At 40.0% G+C, this 22479-nt stretch overlaps 1 protein-coding gene across 1 annotated transcript in view; it reads left to right on the top strand.

Moving 5' to 3' along the window:
- The first annotated feature begins 12615 nt into the window (after nt 1–12615).
- The window catches only part of PITPNM3 (PITPNM family member 3), a 107851-nt gene continuing 97987 nt past the window's right edge, over nt 12616–22479 (top strand). The window contains exon 1 of the mRNA XM_026075922.1: nt 12616–12733. Coding sequence (XP_025931707.1) covers nt 12616–12733 — 118 coding nt within the window. The remainder of the gene's footprint in view (nt 12734–22479) is intronic.

Here is a 22479-nt window from a genome sequence, read left to right as displayed (position 1 = left end):
TTAGATTAGAACCTCAGATAGGAAAGTTTGTGGGCAGAGCCTATTTTTGTATCTGAATAGGCCCTGCCTTCTGCTGGCGTGATGGTATTGGCAGTAAGGAAGGATGAATACAAAGAGAGAAGAGATGGAGGCAGTGTGGAACACAAACCTCAACTAAACAGATAAAAGTGCTTGCTCTGACTAAATTATTACTGAGGTGTACTGGCACTACATTCGCTTTTTAGTGTTTGGAACAGACTAAATTGACATTTAAAACACAAGACTATCAAGTGGCAAAGATCCAGAAGCCATGTTTTAGGAAAATTGTTATATTTGCTGCCTTATAAAAGTTGTATGTAGAGTAGGATGAAAAAGTTTTTGTTTTGTTTGTCTTTCCATTTCATGCTTTTGTGTCTTTGATTATTTTTCTTGTCCTAAATCAGGACACATGCAAAATCAGCACTTTGAACTTTTGCAAGCTAAGAATAGGAAGATTTGGGAGGGGAGGAGATTTGCAGGGATTAACATGTTTGAATTAGAATGCTTAGAATAATCTCAGCCCTTGCAGCTAAGAACACTTCCAAATCAAAACAGTCGTGTCCTGTTTCAACATTTTGATAAGAAAAAATTAAAACTTCCAAAACTTCTTAGAGTTTTAGAATCATCTAAGCTGTCTTGAAACTCTTAGAATTTTTTGAAATGTTTTTCTGTTGATAGTGAGCACTAATAGTCAAATTTAAGTGTGAAAATCTGCAGAGACTGCTACAATAGGACTTTATTCACTGTATTTAAAGCTTTTTCTGTCACATGCAACTATATGATTTTTCATAGAATGCAGAGGAATTTTGAGCTTTGTGCAACACCTTTTCTTGAATGAAATGAATAAATTGACCTAGATGTGTTGAGTTCTTGGGGTTGTCAGCATGTGAGCTAAAGATCTAAGCCAGTGGACACCATGGTGATGAGGAAAGATTTAACTGGTAAGCTCTTCCTGCAGAGTGTTTGAGAAGCACCATCTCCCTGCTTGGACAAAGTCCTGCAAGCAGTGCTTTTCCTACACAGCTCTGTCCTTGCCCTCGCTTTCCTCCCTGTGTCTAATAACTCTTTTCCCACCACCATCTCTTTCCTTGCTTGTGCTTCCCCCACCATCATTGCCATTATGGGGTTTGCGGGTTGCTCTGTTTCCATTAATTTTTCCCTGTCCTTTTGTGCCACATACACAGTTAAAAGGTATGAGTTTGAGGAGCACAGATGACAACTGTCTCTTTGGGGCATTGTCTTCATGTCACAGAGTTTCTCATCCGCATGCTTGCACACACCTGTGTGCACGTATTTGTCTACCCTGGCTTTGTTGTTCCTTGTTTTGGACAGGAAATAGCTCAGGATGGGAATCTTTTTTCCTCTCTCTTGCTCTTTCTTATTTTTTTAATGAGTCTATAAATTTATACACGTGTTTTCTAGGGAAATGGGCGTTGAGGGGAAACTACTGGCTGCTAGGAAGTCTTCAAACAACTCTACCATACTGATGAATCATAGCAGATGAATGATGATCATAATGAGGAATGAGTCCTCAGTGAATCATACTTACTGTTTCAGGTGAATGCATAATTGGGGAGTTCTTCAAGTGGATACTTGACAGAACAATACAGAACCAAGTGGGATCCTAGCACCTGATGGAGTATTGTAGGGATTTTGTTTTGTTTCCTTTAAACCTAACCAATCAGCACGGTTTTAAACATACTCACAATTTCTAAAAGAAGCATTGCCTTTTTGTTTTCTTACTCTTCCCTGTGCATTGGTTTTTATCTAGTCTGTGAGATTTCAGTTCTTAGGTTTGTTTTAGTATCCAGGAACTTCAGTCCCAGATTGAGATCACGTTATGTGAGGAGGTGGGAAACGCAGAATACGTAAACAGTTGCTGCTTCTGAAGAGATATGTGGTATGTGCTGTGTATTGCTTTGCATGCTGTAAGATAATATTTTGATTGTTCTTCTACTTACTATTGTAATGATCATACACTGTCAATGCAATCTAGGTATAAATATCTGCAACCTAATTTATGAGGCTAGATGTCAAGAGAGTGGCACTTTTTTGAAGTAGGATAACTCTCCCTTGTGGGAGTTCCCTGCTGTCTCTACTGTCAAGGAGCACTGACAGCCTGGCTTGTGTGCCTCAGCTACATGCCTAAAGCTGAGAGAGAAGAATGTGAGACTGTATTTTGACTTTACCAATGGGACAATTCCTTATAATTACAATGATTAAGGTATATTCAAGTGAATCTGACTTAGTGTCCTTGTCCAGAGAGTTAATTGTTAAGTGCCTTTCAACAGAAATCCATCTTCTGTGCGGGAATTTGATAACTAGCAAACCATTCTTTTGCAGTGGTGTTTTTTTAACAATTTAAATGAACATGTTACTGAGTTATGTAAAGGGTTGAAATAACTTCTGTAGCAGTGTGATGGTTTAAAAAAAAAAAACACTTCCGCATTTAAAAACATTTTAGACTGTTACAGAAATTTTTCTAAAACTGAAGTAACAGAAAAAGAAAAAGTTGATGGAAATGTGAAATGAACACTTCTAAGTGCCATTGCTTTAATTGAAAGAGACATACTTTTTAGACTTTTGTTAGTGTTGTCTCTCTGAGATTGTTAAACAAGACTTCAGTAACAAACAGTACAGACCCTATATTCTCTCTACCCTGTGAGGATTTAAATGCAATCATATATAATCTTTAATTACCATTAGAGGGCTGGTCTTTTGAAGTTATGCATCTTTTGAGGAGGAAGAATGTTCTCTGCTTTGCTAGAACAAGTACGATGTGTAGCAGCTAGCAGATGTAATGATAGGTATCAGCCATGTGGGTCCTTACTTGGAGTTAGTCTGTGGCTGTTGGAAATGTGCCGCTGTCTAGCACTGGTGGCTGGGAAGATGGTCTTGAAAATGGAGAGAGGTAAGGTGAACAGTGGTATTCATCAGTGTTTCTTCCAGATTTGCATTAGCATTTGAGAGGTTTGGTTAATGGTCTTGTATTGCTGTTACCAGCTAAACCTACTCTTGTTTTTTACCTCCTCTTGCCGTAAAGCAGTTCTGTGGTTTTCAAAGGCATTTAAACATCTTGATTTCAACAGAAGCATCTGAGATTATTTAGTTCTTAGGAGGCCTATGTTTTGCTTTTGCATACTCATGTTATCAACCTAGGAGAGTGTTTGGACTTGAAGCTGAAGTTAAACGTGAGTTCAAGATTAGGTCCTTTTGTAGAGTTTGTGTGCTTAAAAATTGGTACCCAAATAAATAATGCCAGGGTGTCTGTGGGGATCCTGAGGTCTTTTCTGCATGAGGGGCTGTACTAGTTTGACTGTTTTAGTTTAGGAATACATCTTTTTTCTGCACCCGATGGAGAAATGATAGCAATTACCTACTTGACAGGAAAACTGTAATGGGAAGTGCATTTGTGCTTGAGATGTTTAGAAGTTATGCCATTAGAGGCTGTTCAAGTAACAAATGTGTTTTCTGAACTGGTTTATTCCTTAGGTTTCTTTTTCTTTAGTAGAAAAAATGGATTAAAAAACAATAATTGCAAAATTTTTTTTAACCTTATGGAACCCAAGTGCAGCTACCAAAAATCTTGCCCTCTTCCATTGTCCACTGTTGTCAGAATTCCTATGCTATATTCCACTGACATATTTCTAGGAAATTGTTAGTGAAAATGTGCCATATCTCAGGGATAGAAAATGAACTTTACCAAGGTGAGCTGAAAGTAAAATTTGTGAATAGCATCTGTTGCAAAACATTTTAATCAAAACTGTTTTTTTTCTCCCTAGAAAATTACTACCTCAACATGCAAATTATCTCTTGAAATTCTGTTGGAGATGTTAATAATCTGCAAACTTTAAATAATCATGTTGTGACATTAGGAGCCATGGTAGCAACATAGAAGAGCCTGAAGAGACAGGCTTAGCTTGAAAAGAGATACTGTGGTTGCTAATTATATGTAACATATAATTGCAGGGGTTTTAAATGTTGAAACCACTTAAATGGCTGTCATTTCTGATATAATGGAAAATAAATGTTTGTGTTTATGACAGTATCCTGAAAGTGAAGTCCATGGTAAATGCATTAATGACTTGCTAATGCTTACTGACAACTGAGAAACCCATTGCTTCAGAGGATTGTTAAAAATTAGTATGCCCRTGAAAATGTGTGCTGCCACTTGTTCTGTAACCCAGCGGACTGGATCAGCAATCCATGAAGCTGGGCATAGCCCTTCCACTGTTACATGGAGATGGGATCCTTTTACATGATAGCTGAGGATACTTGGTTTCGTGAAGGACTGAGTTCTACCTTCTGTTTTTTTTGCTCCAAATTAATGGAAGATGACCACTTTTGTAACATCAGATAAGAAGGTAATGGTTATACTGGATCAGACCAGAGGTCCACCTTTCCTCATGTGTAATACCTCCCTGCAAGTCTGTGGTTCAGGAGCTCCCTGAGCCAGAAGTCATAGACAACGCCACCACTAGACCTGCCCTGATGTGACAGGAACTCTTCAGGGTTACTAGTGGGAATTGCTGGCTGCAATAGCCCATATATCCGTGGAGGTATGTTATGAAAATGCTCTTCCCACCTGTGCGCCTCTAGGAAGGCCCTTTGTAGGTAACAGACAACTAGATGGCTCTCCAGATCATACAGTGCGTTCTTGGAAAACACTGCTGGTTTTGCACGGCAAAATGACTTCCTCTGGGGCACCTTTAGCCTCAGGTCAGACCAAAATGAAGCTGGCTTATATTCTCCTCCTAGAGTTAGCAGAGTTATGCTGTATCAGTTTGGGTTTGTTTATGAACTTCTGCATGTGCAAGGGTCAGCCTTAAGATGGTTTGATTCTGTTGTTGTTAGATATTTCTGAATTTGCCAAGTATCATCCTCATGCTGCCTTTATAAAGCTCTATATAATGTTTTGCACCTGGTTAAATTATTGCAGCTAACATTGACAATGGGGGGGGGAGGTGTGTGTGTTTGACGCTGATCAATAATGTTCATCTGAACAGCAGAGAGACCAGAATTACTGCTGTTTCTGCTGCTGTGGGCTGGATTGAGCAAGCAGAATTCTCTTTCCCAATTTACAAATCTCCACTGTCACCTTCCACATCATAATCTGGAGGACTGCATGTATGGCATAACAGCAGTGTTTTGGATATATAAACTGTATGTTTATTCCACAGGAACTACTCTGAACTGTTAGTGTGATACATTCTGACATGATATGAATTTTGTAAAAACCCTGATGTTGAGGAATCCATCAGAGCACCCTCCACACTAAAGTAAGAGTTGATATCTAATCCAGTGTTTAATGGGAGGTTTTTGGAGTCCTGTGAATTGACTTTGTAGCTTTGGGGACAAAGATATATCCAGGAGAGAATTCTTAAAGTCAGTAGAATATCATCTTCCACTGAACTACTGTAGATACTGTGCTGCATTTTTATTAAAAAAAAAAAAAAAATCTTCTCTTGATATAGAAAGTGCTGAAACTTTCTAGCAAGTTTATTGGTGCCCATCTGATGTAGGGGGGAAGGACAGGCTCTTGTCAGATAGTATTGAGGATTCTTTTACAGGGAGAAAGAAACCAATAATACGTTAATAAAACGTAACTGCAGTGCCTGTGACATTACTTGCAATATATTCCTATAAAACCTTCAGGAAAACATTCATCAGGCCATTCAGTCAGGATCTAGCTGTCAGGCCCTATCTGGTCTTGTAGAGAATCAAACTGATAAAAATCCCCCAAAATTTTGGGTGAAAAGAAAAAGATTTTTTTTTTTTTTAAGCCTGCTAGGCTACTAGTAAAATTTCACAATATCTAGTACATGCAGATGGATTTTCATCAGTCACTGTATCCTTGGCAGTGCCTCTTGGTGACTATTTTTGGTTGTATGTATACGGCAGATATCATTCAGGCAAAATCATTATTCTGTTTTCTTTGGCATAAGCTGCCTATGATGTCTTACTGTTTTCTGTGGCAGCTCACAGTGCTGAAGGCACTTTGTCAAATAGCATAAAGCCAAAAGTTCAAATTCTGAATAATAGGTTTTGCCAAACTTTGGAGAGAAGATTCTAGGAGGAAAAAAGGGAATGGAAATAGATTTCTTCTCACTTAACTTCACATGCAGGTGGTCTTCCTTGTTTTTATTTTTTTTCTTTTTTTCCTAAGGACAAAAATGTGTRGCTTTTGGTGCTCAAATGTGAGTGAAATAATAAATTACCCCYCCACACCCCCAAACTCTTCAAATAACACAGATGACAAAACCAAATGAAAATGCACAACGCTGAATGCACTGCTAGTAAATTTCAGATGAGAATCCGCCCCACACAGGGCCAGCTTGAAGCCTGTGCTTTGCTTGAATCCAGCTGAAGTGAGGCAGGAATTGCTGCTAGTTGCCTGCATGGCAGGGAATTTCACTTGCAGTGACAGTGCACACTGTGGGGTCTCTAAGAACAGCCTGGTGAAATGCCTGTGACAGTGGAGGAATTTTCTTCTTTTATCTCAAGATGTGTAACTCCCTTTGGCCTGATATTAAATTGGGACTCAATTCTCATTGCAAGCTCTGTGAAATAACATCGTCCTCCGTTCTTAATTGTGAACCATCTTGGGTGAATCACAGTACTAAATTCCTCAGTTTGAGGGTGTTTGGAGTAATCACTAGGGAAATGGAGGTGAGTTGGTAATCCAGGAGAGTTGAGAAACAGATGATTTGTTTTGCAAATCACAATTAAGGTAGTGTAGAGATTGGAAGGAAAGAATGATGCGGTGGGTTAAGATGGATGAGTAAGAGTGATGTTATGTCCTCATCTCTCCATCCCTGCAGGCACTTTTTTTGTCCCTAGTGTCAGGAAGCAAAGGGCTTTGAAAAATTCAAAGAGCAAGCATGATTTTGTATTAGTTATGTGGAAGTGACCTGCTTTCTTTCCTTTCTTCAAGAAGAGGAGGTGGAAAGAGCATGCTGAAGTTTGGGAAGAGTTTTGTTGCTTTTGGTTCTTCTGGAGACTGTTGGAAATAACAGTGGCTTTAAGTCATAAAAAATGAATTCATCCATATTGAAATTTAACCACCAAAGGAACAGGGCCAGTGCAGATGTATAGCTTACAGGGTTTGTCTGCAGAGCCCCTTGAACCTCATATTCTGTTGATTTGGAGAAGACTAGGAATGCCAAATAGGGAGAAAAGACATCAATTGCAATGGGGAATGGCCTTATCAGAAGTTGTGTATTGACTCAATTGTGTTGGCATTTTGTGTCATGCATTTTGCATAGCTATGCAAAAGGCTTTAACAAGAAGAAGAGTTGCTTGTCTACATTTTTAGGTCTGTCACTTCCCTACCCACTTTCTCAGCTATCTAGAAACTTTGCATCAACTGGTTTACAAGTTTCTGTTAAAATGAGAAACATCATAGTCCAGTTTTCAGAGGAAATGAAGCTTCTGCAGATGTGCTGTTTTTGTTGCCCTTGTTGGCCACTTTCAGTCAAAGGGGTAGTAGTTTCAGAAATCAGGTTTTCATACGTTTAACGGGAAGTTAATCAATTGTGAAAATAGGATGTTGGGTAAGACAGAGATGCAGATTAACTGACGATATTCACACAAAAGGAAAGCTTTATTTTTGCCTCCTTAGTCATTCCAAAGAGACCAGAGTTGGCTGGTTGATCTGGACATGCATAGCACTAAAATAGCTGTAGTTCATGCTGTCCCTCAGCTCAGTAAGCAGGAGAAACTGGAAGTGGGGGGGAGAGAGAAGGGGACTGTTACTAGCATAGAAGAGGGAAGAAAGAAAATTGAAGGATATAAAGCAAAATAGGAAATTAGACTTAATTAATTCTGCAGCTCGGAAGCCCTTGTTTTTAATCTTCATCCTTTCTTGCATAAAGATGTACTTTGTACTTCTTGCTGTCTGTTGTTCTGATGGTATCTGTTCCCAGGGGAGCAAGCAGGAGCATTTATAAGAACTTTCTGGAGGTAATAAAAGGGAGGAGCCGGGCTCCCTCTGACTTGGTAACAAGTCTGAATTGGGACATGACTGTTTGCCACTGCTGTTAAATTGTATTTATTTCTTCTGCCGCTGAGTATTCACCATTAATTACTCCTGTAAGAAAAAAGACCAGTCTCAGACCTGCTGAAGTTTGTAGATATATGCTGACTTAACATGGACAGGTTTGTGCAGTGGTCTGTCTGGCTGTGTGTGCACTAGTGAGTAGTGAGTTACAGCAGGAGTGGATGTGCAGAGTGAAGTGATTGCTGCTGAGGACCCCATGCTCATCTCCAGATTCCTTTCAGGAGTTTTCTTTCAGGCTAACTCTCATCCAGTCCTGTAGACTGAATTCCCTTTTGTGGTTGGAACATAGTATGTGCACTTCTGAGGCATCTCTTCTGGCTTAGTTTCATGTGAAAGAAATCCTGTTGGTGCCTGGTGAGAGAAATGGGGGACTAGATGCAAGGACAGTGCAGGGATTCACTGTGGAAGCATGTTCCTGACCTGAACTGGAATGCTTTGATGCTAAGGTGCACCCTTTGAGGCCAGCTTTCATCAGTGAAAGATAAACAGCAGCAAACTGTGTGGAACTATTACTGAGGTAAAAGATGAGTGGGCAAACATCCCTTGTTATGAGCTGTACTTGTAATGGGCTTCGCTTTCTAATCCACCTCAAAAACAAGAGAGAAACTTGATACCTCAACAGTTGAGATCAGAATCTTATTCACTGCTAGGTCTTTGGTGATCATGTTTTGTTCTGCAACAATATTAATGTTATTTGGGTGAATGTCACCTGTCTTGATTATGCCCGATAACAAGGAGGCATTGTTAAAGCTAGGTCTGAGAGAGTTGAATTTTTTTCCTTCAGGGGAGGAGGGAAAAAACAAATAAACCACAGACAAAATCCTTCAAGTTCTGGCAAAATGAATAGTGAAAATTCCTGGCCAAAAAACCCAAACATCTATGTTTCATTTTCTGGCATGGAAGGGCAGTATTTAGAGAGATGCTGCAAATTGATTTAGGTGAAAATGGGGAAGGGATTTGTGGGAAGACTGGGCAGGGCTTCACTAATCCAAATTCATCATGGCCACTTTCAGAAGTGTGACATTTGACTTCAGTTTATCATTTATCCATATGGCCACTGTACTGTTCTCTCTGCTGTCATGTCTGTAGCAAGAATAACCGGAAGCTGCCACCTGGCAAGATCTTGCCTTGACAACCTCCGTGTCGAGAGAATCTCTATTCTTTCATTTTTTGTTTTCTATAGAGAGAACTGTTTCCAAAAACAACCCATGTCATTTGTAGAGTTATGTTTCTCTTCTGTTCTTTTTGTATTTGCCACTCATTGAAACTTCCCCAAGGGGAAATTTGAATTTTTTCCTTGCTTTGGGCCTTTGTAATGGTAGGCACAAGCTGATTTTTCTGAGATACGTTTCCTACCAGGGTCACTTGCAATGTTGACTTTTTTTTTTCCAGTTTATTATTTCTTTTTTTAAGGGGTCAAGTTTGTTTTGAGGTTTGTATGGAGCAGTAACAATTTCATTAGACCAATACCTATTGGAAAGAGCAGACAAGCTTTGGAATTATGCAGCAGTTCTGTGGATCTGGATTTGTTGTATGTGCTTGATGAGTTGTATATCGGTCAACATCTGTTAGACAGGGGCCTGGATTCAGTCTTTGTTTATCCCTTCTAATCCTGTGCTCTATAGTTAGCATTGTTGTAAGGTCTCTGAAAACCCTTCATATGCCATGGGAGGGAGAAGTGAGGCTCAGTCCCTGATACAAAATATTCCTGAGAATCCATCTGAGTGGATTTTGACTCTAGTCCTGACATGCTTACACCAGCAGTTGTATGCATACAACTTGTCCAGAGAGGACTGTGTGTTTTGATTTCTTGGTGGACCTTTTGGGAGCTGCCTGGCCGCTAGAGCCCTTGAGTTATGCAGGTATGTTCTATTCTGAGAAGAGTCTGCTGGTGCAGACCAAGTCAGTGAGGTAAATGTAATACAGACCCTTATCCCCATATCAGCTGGATCGTTATCCATATTACCCTTCTTTTTCCTCTTTCTTTTCATGACATTATAGACACGCATTTGTGGCTGTCTCCTGTGGTCTTGAGGAAGGGTTTCTGAAGAAGTCTTTTAACAGGTGTCTGTTATGAGAGCTATCAATCTGTTCAGTTCACGTTTGTAGTGCAGCTTTCCTTTGGTCTGTTCCTTTGGTCTATATTGATCTATCTTTACTGCCTTCCAATGCTTGAGCAACACTGTATGTTTTCTTGTTTTGACTCTTGAAGCCTACTCATCCTTTCCCAATACAGCCTCTGGTCGAAGCTGTCTAGCTTGCTGTCATACTTCCCATATGAGCTGCCAATAGAGCTGCCAAGGAGAGCTCAGCCCATGTTGCTCTGCTTTGGCAGGATGAACCACCCATCCCTCTGCCACATAGATCTTCCTTCCTGACATAGAGCCTTCAAAGACAGAAAAGCATGAAGAACTGGATTTTTAGACCCCAGAAAGTCTGCACCCCACAAAAATAGATGTTCTTACAGTCATCTCTCTTCATCTGCTTACTCTGCTTGACCGTTTTCATTTTCCAGTGCCTCTGAAAGTACTTGGCTTAAAAATCCCATGGTTCCTTCTCTCCTTCATGACACTGGATGAACCCATCCTCCCTGGGTTTTCAGTTTTGTTTTAAACGTTGCCTGCCATTTTCTCTCGTGCTCTCTGTTCCTTCTGCTTCCAGTTCATCTGAGTTAAAAATCAAGGTGTTGGTCTCTTATTCATCTCTTTGTTCTAATCTAGGATTTGTGTGTGTGCATGTTTCAGTGCTTGGAAATGATGGCAGCGTGATTAAAATACCAAAAAACCCAGCCATCAAATCTGCCTGTCTCTGCATTAACATTATTTATTTGAACACCCGTTTTTTTTTGTCACAGATTTTTTTTTTGTTGTTGTTGAATATTTGTAACAGGTGGGGGGGAATTCTCCATTTCCCTTCTGACCCCTTCCCACCTTCTTTCTATTTAGAAAATTGTGGGACCTTCGTGACAGAGTGCACTGCTGATAGATGGCTTTGTCTTCCTTGCAATGTTTAATATAATTGTGATGACTAGGAGTTGAAAGGGTTACTTGTTGACAATAGGATTTATGCTGCTTGTGATCATTCTGTCTCCGAACCTATATCTTTCTGATAATATCTGCAAGTCAGCAGACTGTAACCAATTTTTCAATTTTTCTTTCTTTGTAGGAACCATTATTTAGCAGACTGACTTTTCTGATAACATGACAGTGCCCTTATTTCATTGAAAATGACTGTTGTATTTTCATTATGTACAGAATTTAAACAGAGTTGGAAATGCTAAAGCTTGGAGGGGCTCCAGTTATAGGCAGAGCTTGATCCTTGGAAAAAAAAGCCTCGCTACCTGCCATGCAAAAGGCCACATAATACTGGACAGCCATTTGGGGAGTGGGAGACTGAAAAGGAGAGAGATTCTGTATAAATTTTTCACTCTGTGACTCCAGTTGCCTAAATAAGAAACAATGACTGGAAGTGAGGAATGTTGAGTGTTTACTGAAAACTTGTTGTTTGAAGGATAAGCTTTGATGTTAATCCACTTCAGCCCATTTGAAAGCAGGTGACAAAGCTGATATTGGAAAGAACACTGGAGAGGATTAAAGACCTAAACTGAATCTTCAGCCGGTTCTGTATCGGTGATGACGTTTCTCTTTTAATGAAAGAGATGAACAGCTGCTTTACTGCATGAGCCATCAGTTATATCTCTGCTTTCTTCTCTGGTCTTTCTCCTGTTGTTTTGTCCTCTCATTTATAGCAGGAGTAAGGGTTATTGCTAAATACCATTCACATTGATGAGCCAGATTGCTGCGAGAGCCACCTATTAGCAACATGAATTGCAGAAAAGCAGAGACACTGAAAGGGAGGAAGAATGTCTCTGTGCTTTTTCCCTTTCTGAATGTTTGCAGACATCTAATTATACTACGGTGCTTGCTGGCTTGTATCTGTGTGAGTGAAAAGGCTCTGCTATATAGTTCTGCAAAGGCTGCCGTTCTGAAGGATAAAGAAATAGATTGTTTTTGACTTGTGATCCCAGAATATCAGCTGCATGCTGGGTAAACATTTCAGTTCTAAAGCTAGGGCAATATAGGTAAACCCTGAAAGTGGGGGAAGGAAAAGAAAGGCAGTGAACCAGCAAGATAACGAAATGCGCTGTTTTGGGGGGTTGGGKTTTTTTTTGTTTGTTTGTTTTTCTTGCTATAAAAGTAAACAAATATTTTCTTCTGTGCTAGCTGGTGACCTATATCCTGTTTGGTTCATTTTGCCTTTTAAGTACCATGTTGTTTAAAGCCTAGAAGGTGTCCTCTCTTCTTTGGAGTTTTGTGCCTTTTAACACGAGTGAGAATTTGGGCAAAAGTGATCTTCAGAGTGGAGAACAGGTTTTAGGAGTCTTATGAGCAGCAGCATTAGTGTCTGACTGTCTAGTTAAGTTAAAGTACGTTCATTGACTAAAATGATTCTCTCAAGCTATCTACATGCATTTTTTTATTAATGTAATTTTTTCTCCTTTAAGCCTGGAGCAGATGTGAGCATTCCACTGGGTTAATATGAGTCTGTCTGTACTTCCAGCTGGCCTGCGCAGATTCAGTGGTGCTCAGTGGCACATGCAGAACATCCTCAATGACTCGGTGGAGAGCTCCGATGATGAATTCTTCGATGCACGAGGTCAGTTCAAGTTTTTGTCCTCCTCTCCCCATTCTTCCCCCAGTTTTGCAGCAAGCAACTAAGCCCCTTTGGGGATGGACTGACAACATTGTCATCATCAGGCTCATATGTGTGTGTCTGTGTGGAGAGGGAATCAGATCTTCTCTCAAGGATTTCTGAGTGGGCCTAAATTTACTGGAAATGGGGGAGGTACTGGGGAGGAGGAGTGAGGTGCACACAAGCTGTATCTGGCACCAGAAGCAGCATGGCTACAGCAGCACAGAGCTTTGTGGCAACTCTTGGACCCCCCTTGCTTACAGCTGACATAGTATATGACATTACTGTCAGAAGTGCTTTCGTTTACGGTTCCTGATGAAGGCCAAGAGTATTTGTGCGACTGGCTAACTCTTAAAATTCAGGCCACAGAATTTCCCCTCTGACAAAACTTCCACTGAGGTAACTGGGAGCTCTGCTTGTTCAGAAAGAACTAAAATCTGAATGCCTGGATTCAACAGGTCAATCCAAAATGCTATGTTACCCATGACATCTATGACTCTGAACAGATCCTGAATCTGGGCAACATCCTTAGCATGACAGGTTTTATTTTGAAGCAGAGCTAAAGTTTGTAGGTTCTGTGAATGCGCAAGAATGTTTGTGTGGGGGTCTCTGTTTTTGGTTTTGTTTGTGGGAGCAAAACCTCATGCTTTTTCTGAACTTAATGTATTTGCTTTTCTGCAGAGAATAACCGGTAGGGGAGGATTAATTCTGCTGCTGCTGTGAAATCCAGCTGTAGGATCTTTCATAGTGTGAGCTATTGAGATCAAATGGAGCTGTTTTTATGTCCTCATGTTACCGGGAATTCAGTGGTGAAGAATGATGGAATAAACTTGCTGAACGTCCTTTGGCTTTTGTAGCAAACTGGGATTATGAATTACAGAGAAATCTCTGATCAAAAGGGGACGGATTTTTTCCACCCCTTAATATGTAATATTTGCTTGGATTTAGATGTGCTCTTTAGTTGCTTTGGGTAACAGCACACTCGGCGCACTCTGACTTTTAAGTGCAAAACATTTGATGCTTCATAAAGGAAATAGATATCTTACTTCAAACAGCTAAAATTGTCATTAAATTTCTCCATCTGTTTATATTTACAGCAGAGAGAGAAAGTCACCTCCCTTCCCAACACTGCTATTCTCCTTGAAAAAGGCCTGATTCTGAACAAATTAATTTTGGTTTATGGGGCTGCATTGGCTTCAGTCTCACTGCGTGCTGTTTGGATGTCTGGAGATTCATGGGTGTGTTGTAAAAGGCACTTGGTGCTTTTAGGGCAGTATTTGGGATTAAATGTCTGTTGTCTTGCAGTGAACTTCCATTTTTCAAAAYGTTTTCATTTCCTGTGTCGGGGGGATTGTTGCAGAATTAGTCAGTGTTCATTAGAGTGCCATCTCTTGGGTTTTCATGCTGGCATATGCTTTTTTGAAAGTCAACGTGAAGGAGATGGTAGTCTATGGGAAATAGTGCTGGAAAGGAAGTGCCATACGGTAGGGGGGTTAGCAAACTGAGGAAAAAGGAGCAGCTTTGTGTTCTGAATGCTTGTGAGGATAGCTCTGAAGGAAGTGCAAGTTGCTGCATTATAGTGATCTCACTCCATTGGGGGAAAATCCCAAGTATCTGAATCAACTTCACTGATAAATCCCTGGTTTATTTCTGTGAGCCTGGGATTGCAGTATTTTGTTTTCCTACACAAGCTGTTTCTACAGAGGCTTAATTAATAATAATCAAATTGTTACTGTGTATTAATAGGTACAGGTTTTGTATCCCAGATGCCTAGACTTCAATTTTTCTGCCTTGTGTCTTTGACAATGATGGTAACTATATGATGGTAAACCATGTAGTTTCCATTTTCCTTTCTGGGAATCGTCTACTGTAGCTGTAAAATATTTGACAAATTGAAACTTGAAAGACAAGCTGCTTGCTTGAGAGTTGGATTTTTCGGTTTCAGTAGGCAAAAACTGTAAACAAGGACAAAAAAGTATTCAAAATAAAACTGAATTTAAAAGCTTGGCATAATGTTCTGTCCTTGCCTAGAACACTACAGCCATCGACTGAAATCAGGCAGTTCTTAATGGAGATGGATATTTGAATAATAACGTTCTGAAAGTCATATAATTTGTGTTCAGCTGATCAGGTATAGTAAGGTGAAATTGTTTGGCTTGGTTTATTCAGGAGGCCCCCTCTGTCTCTAGAATCTGTGAAATTGACTGTGGGCTTCATGTTGTCTCGGAAGGTACAGAAACTTGTTTGCATCCTGTTGAATTACCACAGCTAAAAATGAGTCCCTGGATGTAGAAGCATGCTACAGCCAATATGCAGAAAAAGGACTGCATGTATTTTCTGATTTCATTTGAAGGGAGTTGCTCTCTGTGTGTCTCAGCCTGTATTACTGAAGCGTGTATTCTGCTCAGAGGCTTTCCCAAGTCTGACATACATGCATCATATCTCAGGTTTCTTTCCTGTTCCTATGCAATTAGGCTTACAGTAATAACTACCTGGCTGTTGTAGAGGATTTTCTATGTGCAAATCAAGAAGCAATTCACAAAGGATTAAAGAACTAAGCAATTCAGAAAGGTAAATAATATAAGGGATTTTTTCAGATGTACAGGTAGACTGAGGCACAAAGCCTGGCTGTATCTTGTCTGATGTCACAGTGCAAGCTCCTGCCCAGGCTGGAATTGCCTCAGATTTTCCACACTTCTGAGTTGGGCTTAAGCAAGGCATCAAAGACTAGTTTGAGAGCTCTGAGTGGAAGAGCTCTGTGTGTGTATGTGTATGTGTGTATGCATGAGTGCATGTTTTAGAAAATACATTGCAGGACAGCCATTATTTTCTTCTTATTCTGTAGCAAAACGTAGTCTGAAAGAGACTTCTAACACATAGGGATGTTCTAGCTGTTTATGCAGAGAGAGGAAAGAATTCAGACATTATAAGCTGATTTGTCCCATGCTGTCTGTTATTTTTAATGTCAGTGGATAGGCATAAAGAGGCTGTGGTCAATACTTGGATGATCCTTGCTCTTAGGTTTTTTTTCAGATGGATGCTTTAATATTTTGGAAGTCTAACATCATATTATCAGTGTTGTAAATCGTCATAGTTACAATGCTGTTGTGGATGTATAAGATGTTGGGGGAGAGGGTGTATGTGGTGCATGTGTGTTGATATATTTTTTTATGTTTTTCTAACCATAAGAATAGCAGCTAGGTTTTTGTCTTCTGGATGCAAAAGCAAAATCGCAAGATATTTGTATTATGTCTCCTTAAAATCTATGCCATTAAAATCTCCTAAGTCTGTGGAAGGCCCCTTGCCATTGGAGAACTAATAAGCAATAAATTAATTCAGTGGTACAGAAAAGCTTTTTACATTCCTGGTGATCAAGTCTTCAAGGTTGGTTTGGCTTTGCTTGTCAGGAGGAAATCTATTCTATTGGGAAGCGGCTTTAGCTACAGCAGAATTGCCTGAATCTATTGACTGTGGTGTAATGTGGTATTAGTGATGCCTTGTGACACACAGGAAAATCAGTGGTGAAGATGCTTTGCACAGCAAATACTTGAAGTGAAGTGAAAGTGTTTTACACTGGGGATGGCTATCACTGTAGGTAGAAAACACAATGTTAAGTAAGCTGATGACCACTGTACTTAAGTTTGACTTGTTGCATCTCTCTTGGTGCTTAGTCCACAGGACTGACTATGGGAGTTGGTGCTGAATATTGTTGCTTGAAAGCGTAGGTCTGAATATGCAAGTATTTGAATGCACAGCTACTCCAAGCCTCATTTAAAGAGTTTCATTTTCTAGTTGTAAGTGATAAGTAATCACTTGCACTGATTACTTATCACAGTTTTAAGCTTTGTAAACTGTATATTCTCACCTGTGAAACTTTTGTCTTCAGTTAACCTGGCCTGCCTGTGGGCTGGCTAACAGAGCCCTTCTGAGAAGTGTATTGAATATTTGACCCTTCAAGCACGATAGATTGCAGTGCTGTTTAGGAAAGGTAAATTCTGTTGACCACACTGGCTTCACAACCTTGGAGAAAAGCGTTAAACGTTTTCTGAGCAATAAGGAGAGAAGAATCCTAGCTACAGTCATACTGAAACARGACTCTACCTGTAACAGTAGTGTGAGGTTCCCTGCAAAAAAATGTGTCCTGGCATTCTCAGACTGACAGCTGGGTTATAGCATGATTTTAAAGTGGTGCTGCAGGCTATGTAGGTGTGTGGCTTATGAAATGCAGCTTTTCTAGACTGATTTTGAGAGAAAGTGATTTCTAATACAAATCTCCAAATCCTATTCCATAGGAAAACTGGAGAAATCAAAATGCAATGTCTTAGATCAGTGTTTGAGATGCACTTTCTCGTTTCTCAAATCTCAAATTCACAAAGAAAATGTCTTGCAGCAAAGAAGTTGTCAGAAGAGGTACAGGCAGAGCCCATAGCTGCTGTGTGTCAGGAGAGCTCTGAGAATGAGTGGATATGCACTGRTTCAGGCAGCTGCTTAATCCATAGAGAAGGAAGGAAAAAAAAAACTGCCAAAAACTAATCCCATGCTTAGTTGTCAGAGAGGCAGCTCCCTGCCCCCCCTGCCCTTGCACTTTGTGCTGACAGAAATTGAGAGGAACAAAAAGAAACAAATTARTCCAATTAAGAGAAGACTCTGGCCGTGTATTTCTGTTTAAAATGAGTAACATACAATATGCTATATTCGCTCAGAACCATTTAAAGGAGTGTGTCTTGTCCTTGTATTTCAGTCCCTTGGGACATATCTCATTATTTTTAATAACTTCATATGGTCTTGGGGAGTGTGGCAATTAAATAGAAGGTTCTTCGCTGGAAGAAAAGAACGTTGATGCGCTTAGCAGTGGATTTTTACACCTGAGACTGAGTTTTGAGACTTTTTTTTTTTGGACATCATRGATACATAATCTATCACTCTATATTAAACCCCCTTAACTGAAGGAAGAGCGAGGCTAGAATTGCTAATCTGCTTGGATGGTGAAAGTTACAAACAGTGATATAAACCAGAAAAGCAGTATCACTGCTGGAAATAAGTCTCTTCACTGAATATATTTGCATTTAAAAGACTGATTTCAGGTTTGTTTACATTTTATAAAGCTGTGACACGCAAGAATAAATGTGTGTGTGCAGAAGATGAGGGATTGCTGGAGAAGTTCAGTACATTCTCATCTAATGCGTTTTCTTAAATTTTTTCCTTCTGGCCCTGAATAGGGATTTTTGCTTTTCCTGTGTTCACTTTATGCTCCTGTGTTTGACTCCAGCACAGTAGTCTTGCTGCTGTTTCCTTAAGTGTCAGACTCGGCTACGCCTACTTTGCAGAGGTACCTGCAGTCCTATAGTTTTGCTGCCCTCAGAAGTTGCAGGAGCTCATGTCCATGCTGTGAGAGAGTCTGGATATCGTTTTGGTTTGCTGACTGAGCTGTGACCTCGCTAAATGATAAACGGTGCGGAAGTTTTGGGGGAAGTGGCAGCCTTTGGACTAAGATACCTCTGACTTGGAGCCCAGGTAGGAGCTTAGATGCTCAGGTCTGTGGTCTGTACTGACTGTCCCCAGGGACATCCCTTACAGCTGAATCATTTTCCTCAGGTCTGTTGTCACACAAGTCATTTTGGTACCATTCTTTTTTTTTCAATGCGTTGTCTGTTGTCTTATTTACATTTTGAGGTGGAATTTATTTTGCCTGTATCAAAGCTCTAGATTGGAGGAGACGTTACTAAGTGGGAGATGTTATTGTGGAACAGAAAATCCCCCCAGGGATCACAGAAATGTGTTCTGTAATGTACAAGGCATCATAGAAATCTGACTCTGGCAGTAAGGACGGGCAGGAGGAAATATCAGAGTATGAAAAAGAACCAGTTTACAGTGTTTCTGGTGAGCAAATACTGTGGTCTCTGTTTCCTGTGCTGCTGCTTATAGCTGATTTTCAGTCCTTGTGTTGTGCTTTGCTTTCTGACTGATTTCAGCCATATGATAAAATGCATGTAGCACTGCCTGAAATAAATTCTAATTTGTTACCTGTGGTGAGAAGCTCAGCATAGATGTTCTTGCTGTCTCATGTCTCTTTGTTCCTTGTTTTGCTGCTGTGGTGGTGATATGGTGTGAAAGGTCCTTCTTTTTTGCTTTTTTTCCTCTAGTTTCTTTTTACAAGAGCTTTACCGTAATTGTGTTTAACCATAGGCTGAAGAGGAAATTGAAGTTTTGCATTGGAAAGAGAATGTTTGGAGCAGTACTGCAGTTTCGGGAGTAACATGTCAAAGGCATCACAACAGTAGGGTGCCTTCCCCCCCCACTGCTCTACAGGAAGACTGAGTCAGGCTGAGTCAGGTTTGTTAGCTTAAAGATACTCTGGACTTTGCTTTTGACAGGACAAGACTTGAGTTCTTGTTTTTAAACTGTAGTTTTGTTGTGTAAGTATATGCCTCTGACCCACACATTTTACTCAGTTCTCCTCTTAAAGGAAATATCCATGTTTGAAAGGGTTTGTAATAATATAGAGACATTTCTATCTTGAGAATATTAACAGCTTGTAAGCTTTTCTATTCAGTACAGACTAAGTTGAACAACTTTTGAGATGCTTTAGCATATATTCTACCAGATTGGTAAGCTCCTGCTAGACTAAACTGCAGCCAATATTTTATCAATTATTCTGAATATTAGGTAAGCCTAGCTCTTGTTCTCCATTGTCCCCTCCTATTCTAGATTTCCCTTAAGATAACTACTTGGGGGTAAGGTAGTTGTAACTTGGACAGTCAAAGGAAAAAAAAGTTGTAGTGGAAAAATGGTATAAAATTCCAGGCAGTAACAAGAGCTGAAAGGAATCACCAGGACTGTTTTGCCATTGTTATAAGCTCTCTCAGTTTTTCTTGATGTCTTGCTACTGTGGGATTGCTGCACTGTTTGTTTTGACTTCTGCTCAGGTTAAATGACTCTGCTTTACCCATTTCTACATGCTTCATGGTCTGAAAGCCTGCACTCAATCCTGCTTTTCCCCATGTCTGGAAAGCAGGAAAAGAACTCCAGCTACTGAAAAATGTTGCTGAGTTCACACCAAAGGGCAGATGGACAGTTGCTGCCCAGCAGGACAATGAAGCATAAAATACAATGATGGGTGGGGTTGTCTTTGGGCAGGAGAACTGTGTGCCGTGTACCCATTATTTCTTCCTGATGTGTATTTATTGGATGAAAGCTGCATTGAGTTGAAAATAGGCTAGCTGGGGCTTCCGGAGGGGACGTAAATCTGTGTACTGCCACAAGCTGCTGTTGTATGCTACTGCAAGGCACTAGGGCTGGTGTCTGTTATGATTCCAGTAAGAAAGGCACTCGGACTCTGTAAAGTATCACTTAAAATGTCATTTATTGGAGTGAGCGCTATAAGGAAAAACAGAATAGTATAGTAAATCTTATAGTTAATCCCTTCAGATGCTGAGAACCCTGAGTTGTGCAGCATCGGAAGAGCCTCCAGTCAGGGCAGAGCTTGCTGTGCAGATCCCATCCATTGAAAAGTTTACTGGCATTTTGCTCTTTAGAGCTCATAGGATTTTCTTAGAAGAAAATAATTCTATTCGTCACTTCAACTGTCAAACAAAAGGATGTTCACATGAGAACTTGCTGCTTCACCTTAAGATAAAGACAAGGACACACAGGTGGTGTAATTGGCAGTACCAAGTGGGAGCTGCCTGCAGGCTCCTTCATTACTATCAACCCACTAAGTTTATCTGGCCAAGCTGTACAAGCATCCTAGCACAGTGTTTGCTCAGTTTATCCATTACGTTGGTCACTAACTCCTCGATACACAGAAGACAATAGTCTTCTGGTTAGGATCACTACAGATGTCACAAACGATGAACATCTGCCAGCTGCTGTCAGGTAGATTACAAAAAAGAGACTCCGARGTGCTTGCAAGCTGTTGATGTGAAGGGGAAGTTTTGTGCCTTCTTGACAAGGAGCAGACTGTAGGCTTTCATATAGGGTACTGCTCTAAATGGGGTCAATGATGTGAAATTGTTACAATTTCATCATATTTCTAGGGCTATGACTTAAAGAAGAGCAAAGTTGAGGGAAGAATTTCATGTACTCATATGTGTATTTTCCAGTATGTGAATAAACAATAAAACCCTCTAAGAACCCCCTTTTAAGCTCCCAAGTGTTTGTTGTTTAGCAAACATCTCTTTCTAGTAGTCCTTGATCCTTGGAATTTCTCTTTAAACAGTTCTCTCCGGCTGATAGTTAGCCCCTGAGAGTATGAAGGAAAAGTTGCTAATGAGGAGAGATTTCGGCAGCATGTACTGACATTGCAGAGTGATTGTCTTTGCTAGTCAGGACCACTAAAACATGGCATGTTTATGACTCCACTCCAGATGCCTGGTGGTATAAATTGCAGCCAGATGTAGCCATGAGAGAAGCATAACTTGGTTTTACCAGCAGGAGATCTAAGAAGTAAAATGAGAGCAGGAAACTGGCCAAAGGTAGTCTCAGTTTGGAGTCATGTCTAAAGCAGATGATTGTAGAAGTTGCCATTTCTTGTAGCCAGGGAAAAAACACAATGCTAAAGGATGCACGTGAGTTAAGAAGATAACCTGTTCTGTTTGGCAATACATCCCTACATCCTAGTTCATCCTGTTTCTTTGTTCATCCCTTATTTGTACGATGACTCTTTTGAGGGAAATGTGTTATGACCTTGGTTGTGAAATAGATCTGGTTTTTAAAAGTGCAGAGGGCTGATGAGCACCCAGAGGGAGGTGAGGGCCATGGAGGGAGAGGGCTGAGGTGGAAATAGGTGATATTGCTGCTGGAGATCACCCTGACGATCACCCAAGCAAGATTGTGTGCTGGGTGCCAGGTCTTGCTAGTTCTGGATACTGAACTCTGTGGCAGTCTCTACAGAGGGAGCTGACAGGTTGAGGCCTATTTCTCTGCTTCATAGCATCATTATGACAGCACTGTAACATTCACAAAGTTTATTTTTAACAGGAGTTGCTTCAGGTACTGGTTTTCTCCTCAAAACTTCTGAGGTTGGTGCTTTAATTTCAGAGAAGGAACACAGACTGACAATATAAAAGCATAAATGTGGAGTTAATGATTCCATTGAAGCATATAACAATAATGCTGTATTACCATATTACTTTATAGGTGATGATTAGATTATTTGATTCAGACTGCTTAAGATTATTTTTTCTGATGCAAAGTAATCCTGGATGGAAATCAAATTTTGTAATTTAGATAACAAGAAAAGCCTTTTAAGGAAGAGTAAAAATTAATTGGCTCCAGGTTTTGAGAGAATATTACAGGCAATCAGCTATAGCTCTATAAAGGAGTAAACTCTATTTTAGTACAAAAAACTAGAGGCAGATTTTGCAGATTTTTTTAAATTTACGGTTCCTTTGTTCTAGTGTGCTTGAATATTTTAAAGTGCAATATAGTTTGGTTAGAAATACTGAGTATCATCTATTAAAAAGAAAAAGCCTCAAACAGATGAAAAACAAAGTCAGGGTTTGGGATTTTAATAATTTGAAGCAAATAAATGAAGAGGATTGCTAAAATTGTGATAGAAACATTATTGACATTTGTGAGCCATGGGGAAATACTAAGCCTGGTAACAATACAAATACTGGGAGTTTCAATTTCAAATTACTCAATGAGATAGTATTATTTTTGGTCTGTGTTTACTATGGCAGTTTATACAAGCAGTTTCTACTTCTGTT

Source organism: Apteryx rowi, unplaced genomic scaffold (assembly GCF_003343035.1).
Source record: "Apteryx rowi isolate R43461 unplaced genomic scaffold, aptRow1 scaffold_414, whole genome shotgun sequence".
In the NCBI taxonomy this organism is placed as follows: domain Eukaryota; kingdom Metazoa; phylum Chordata; class Aves; order Apterygiformes; family Apterygidae; genus Apteryx; species Apteryx rowi.
This window is presented reverse-complemented; position numbering and strand designations above follow the sequence as displayed.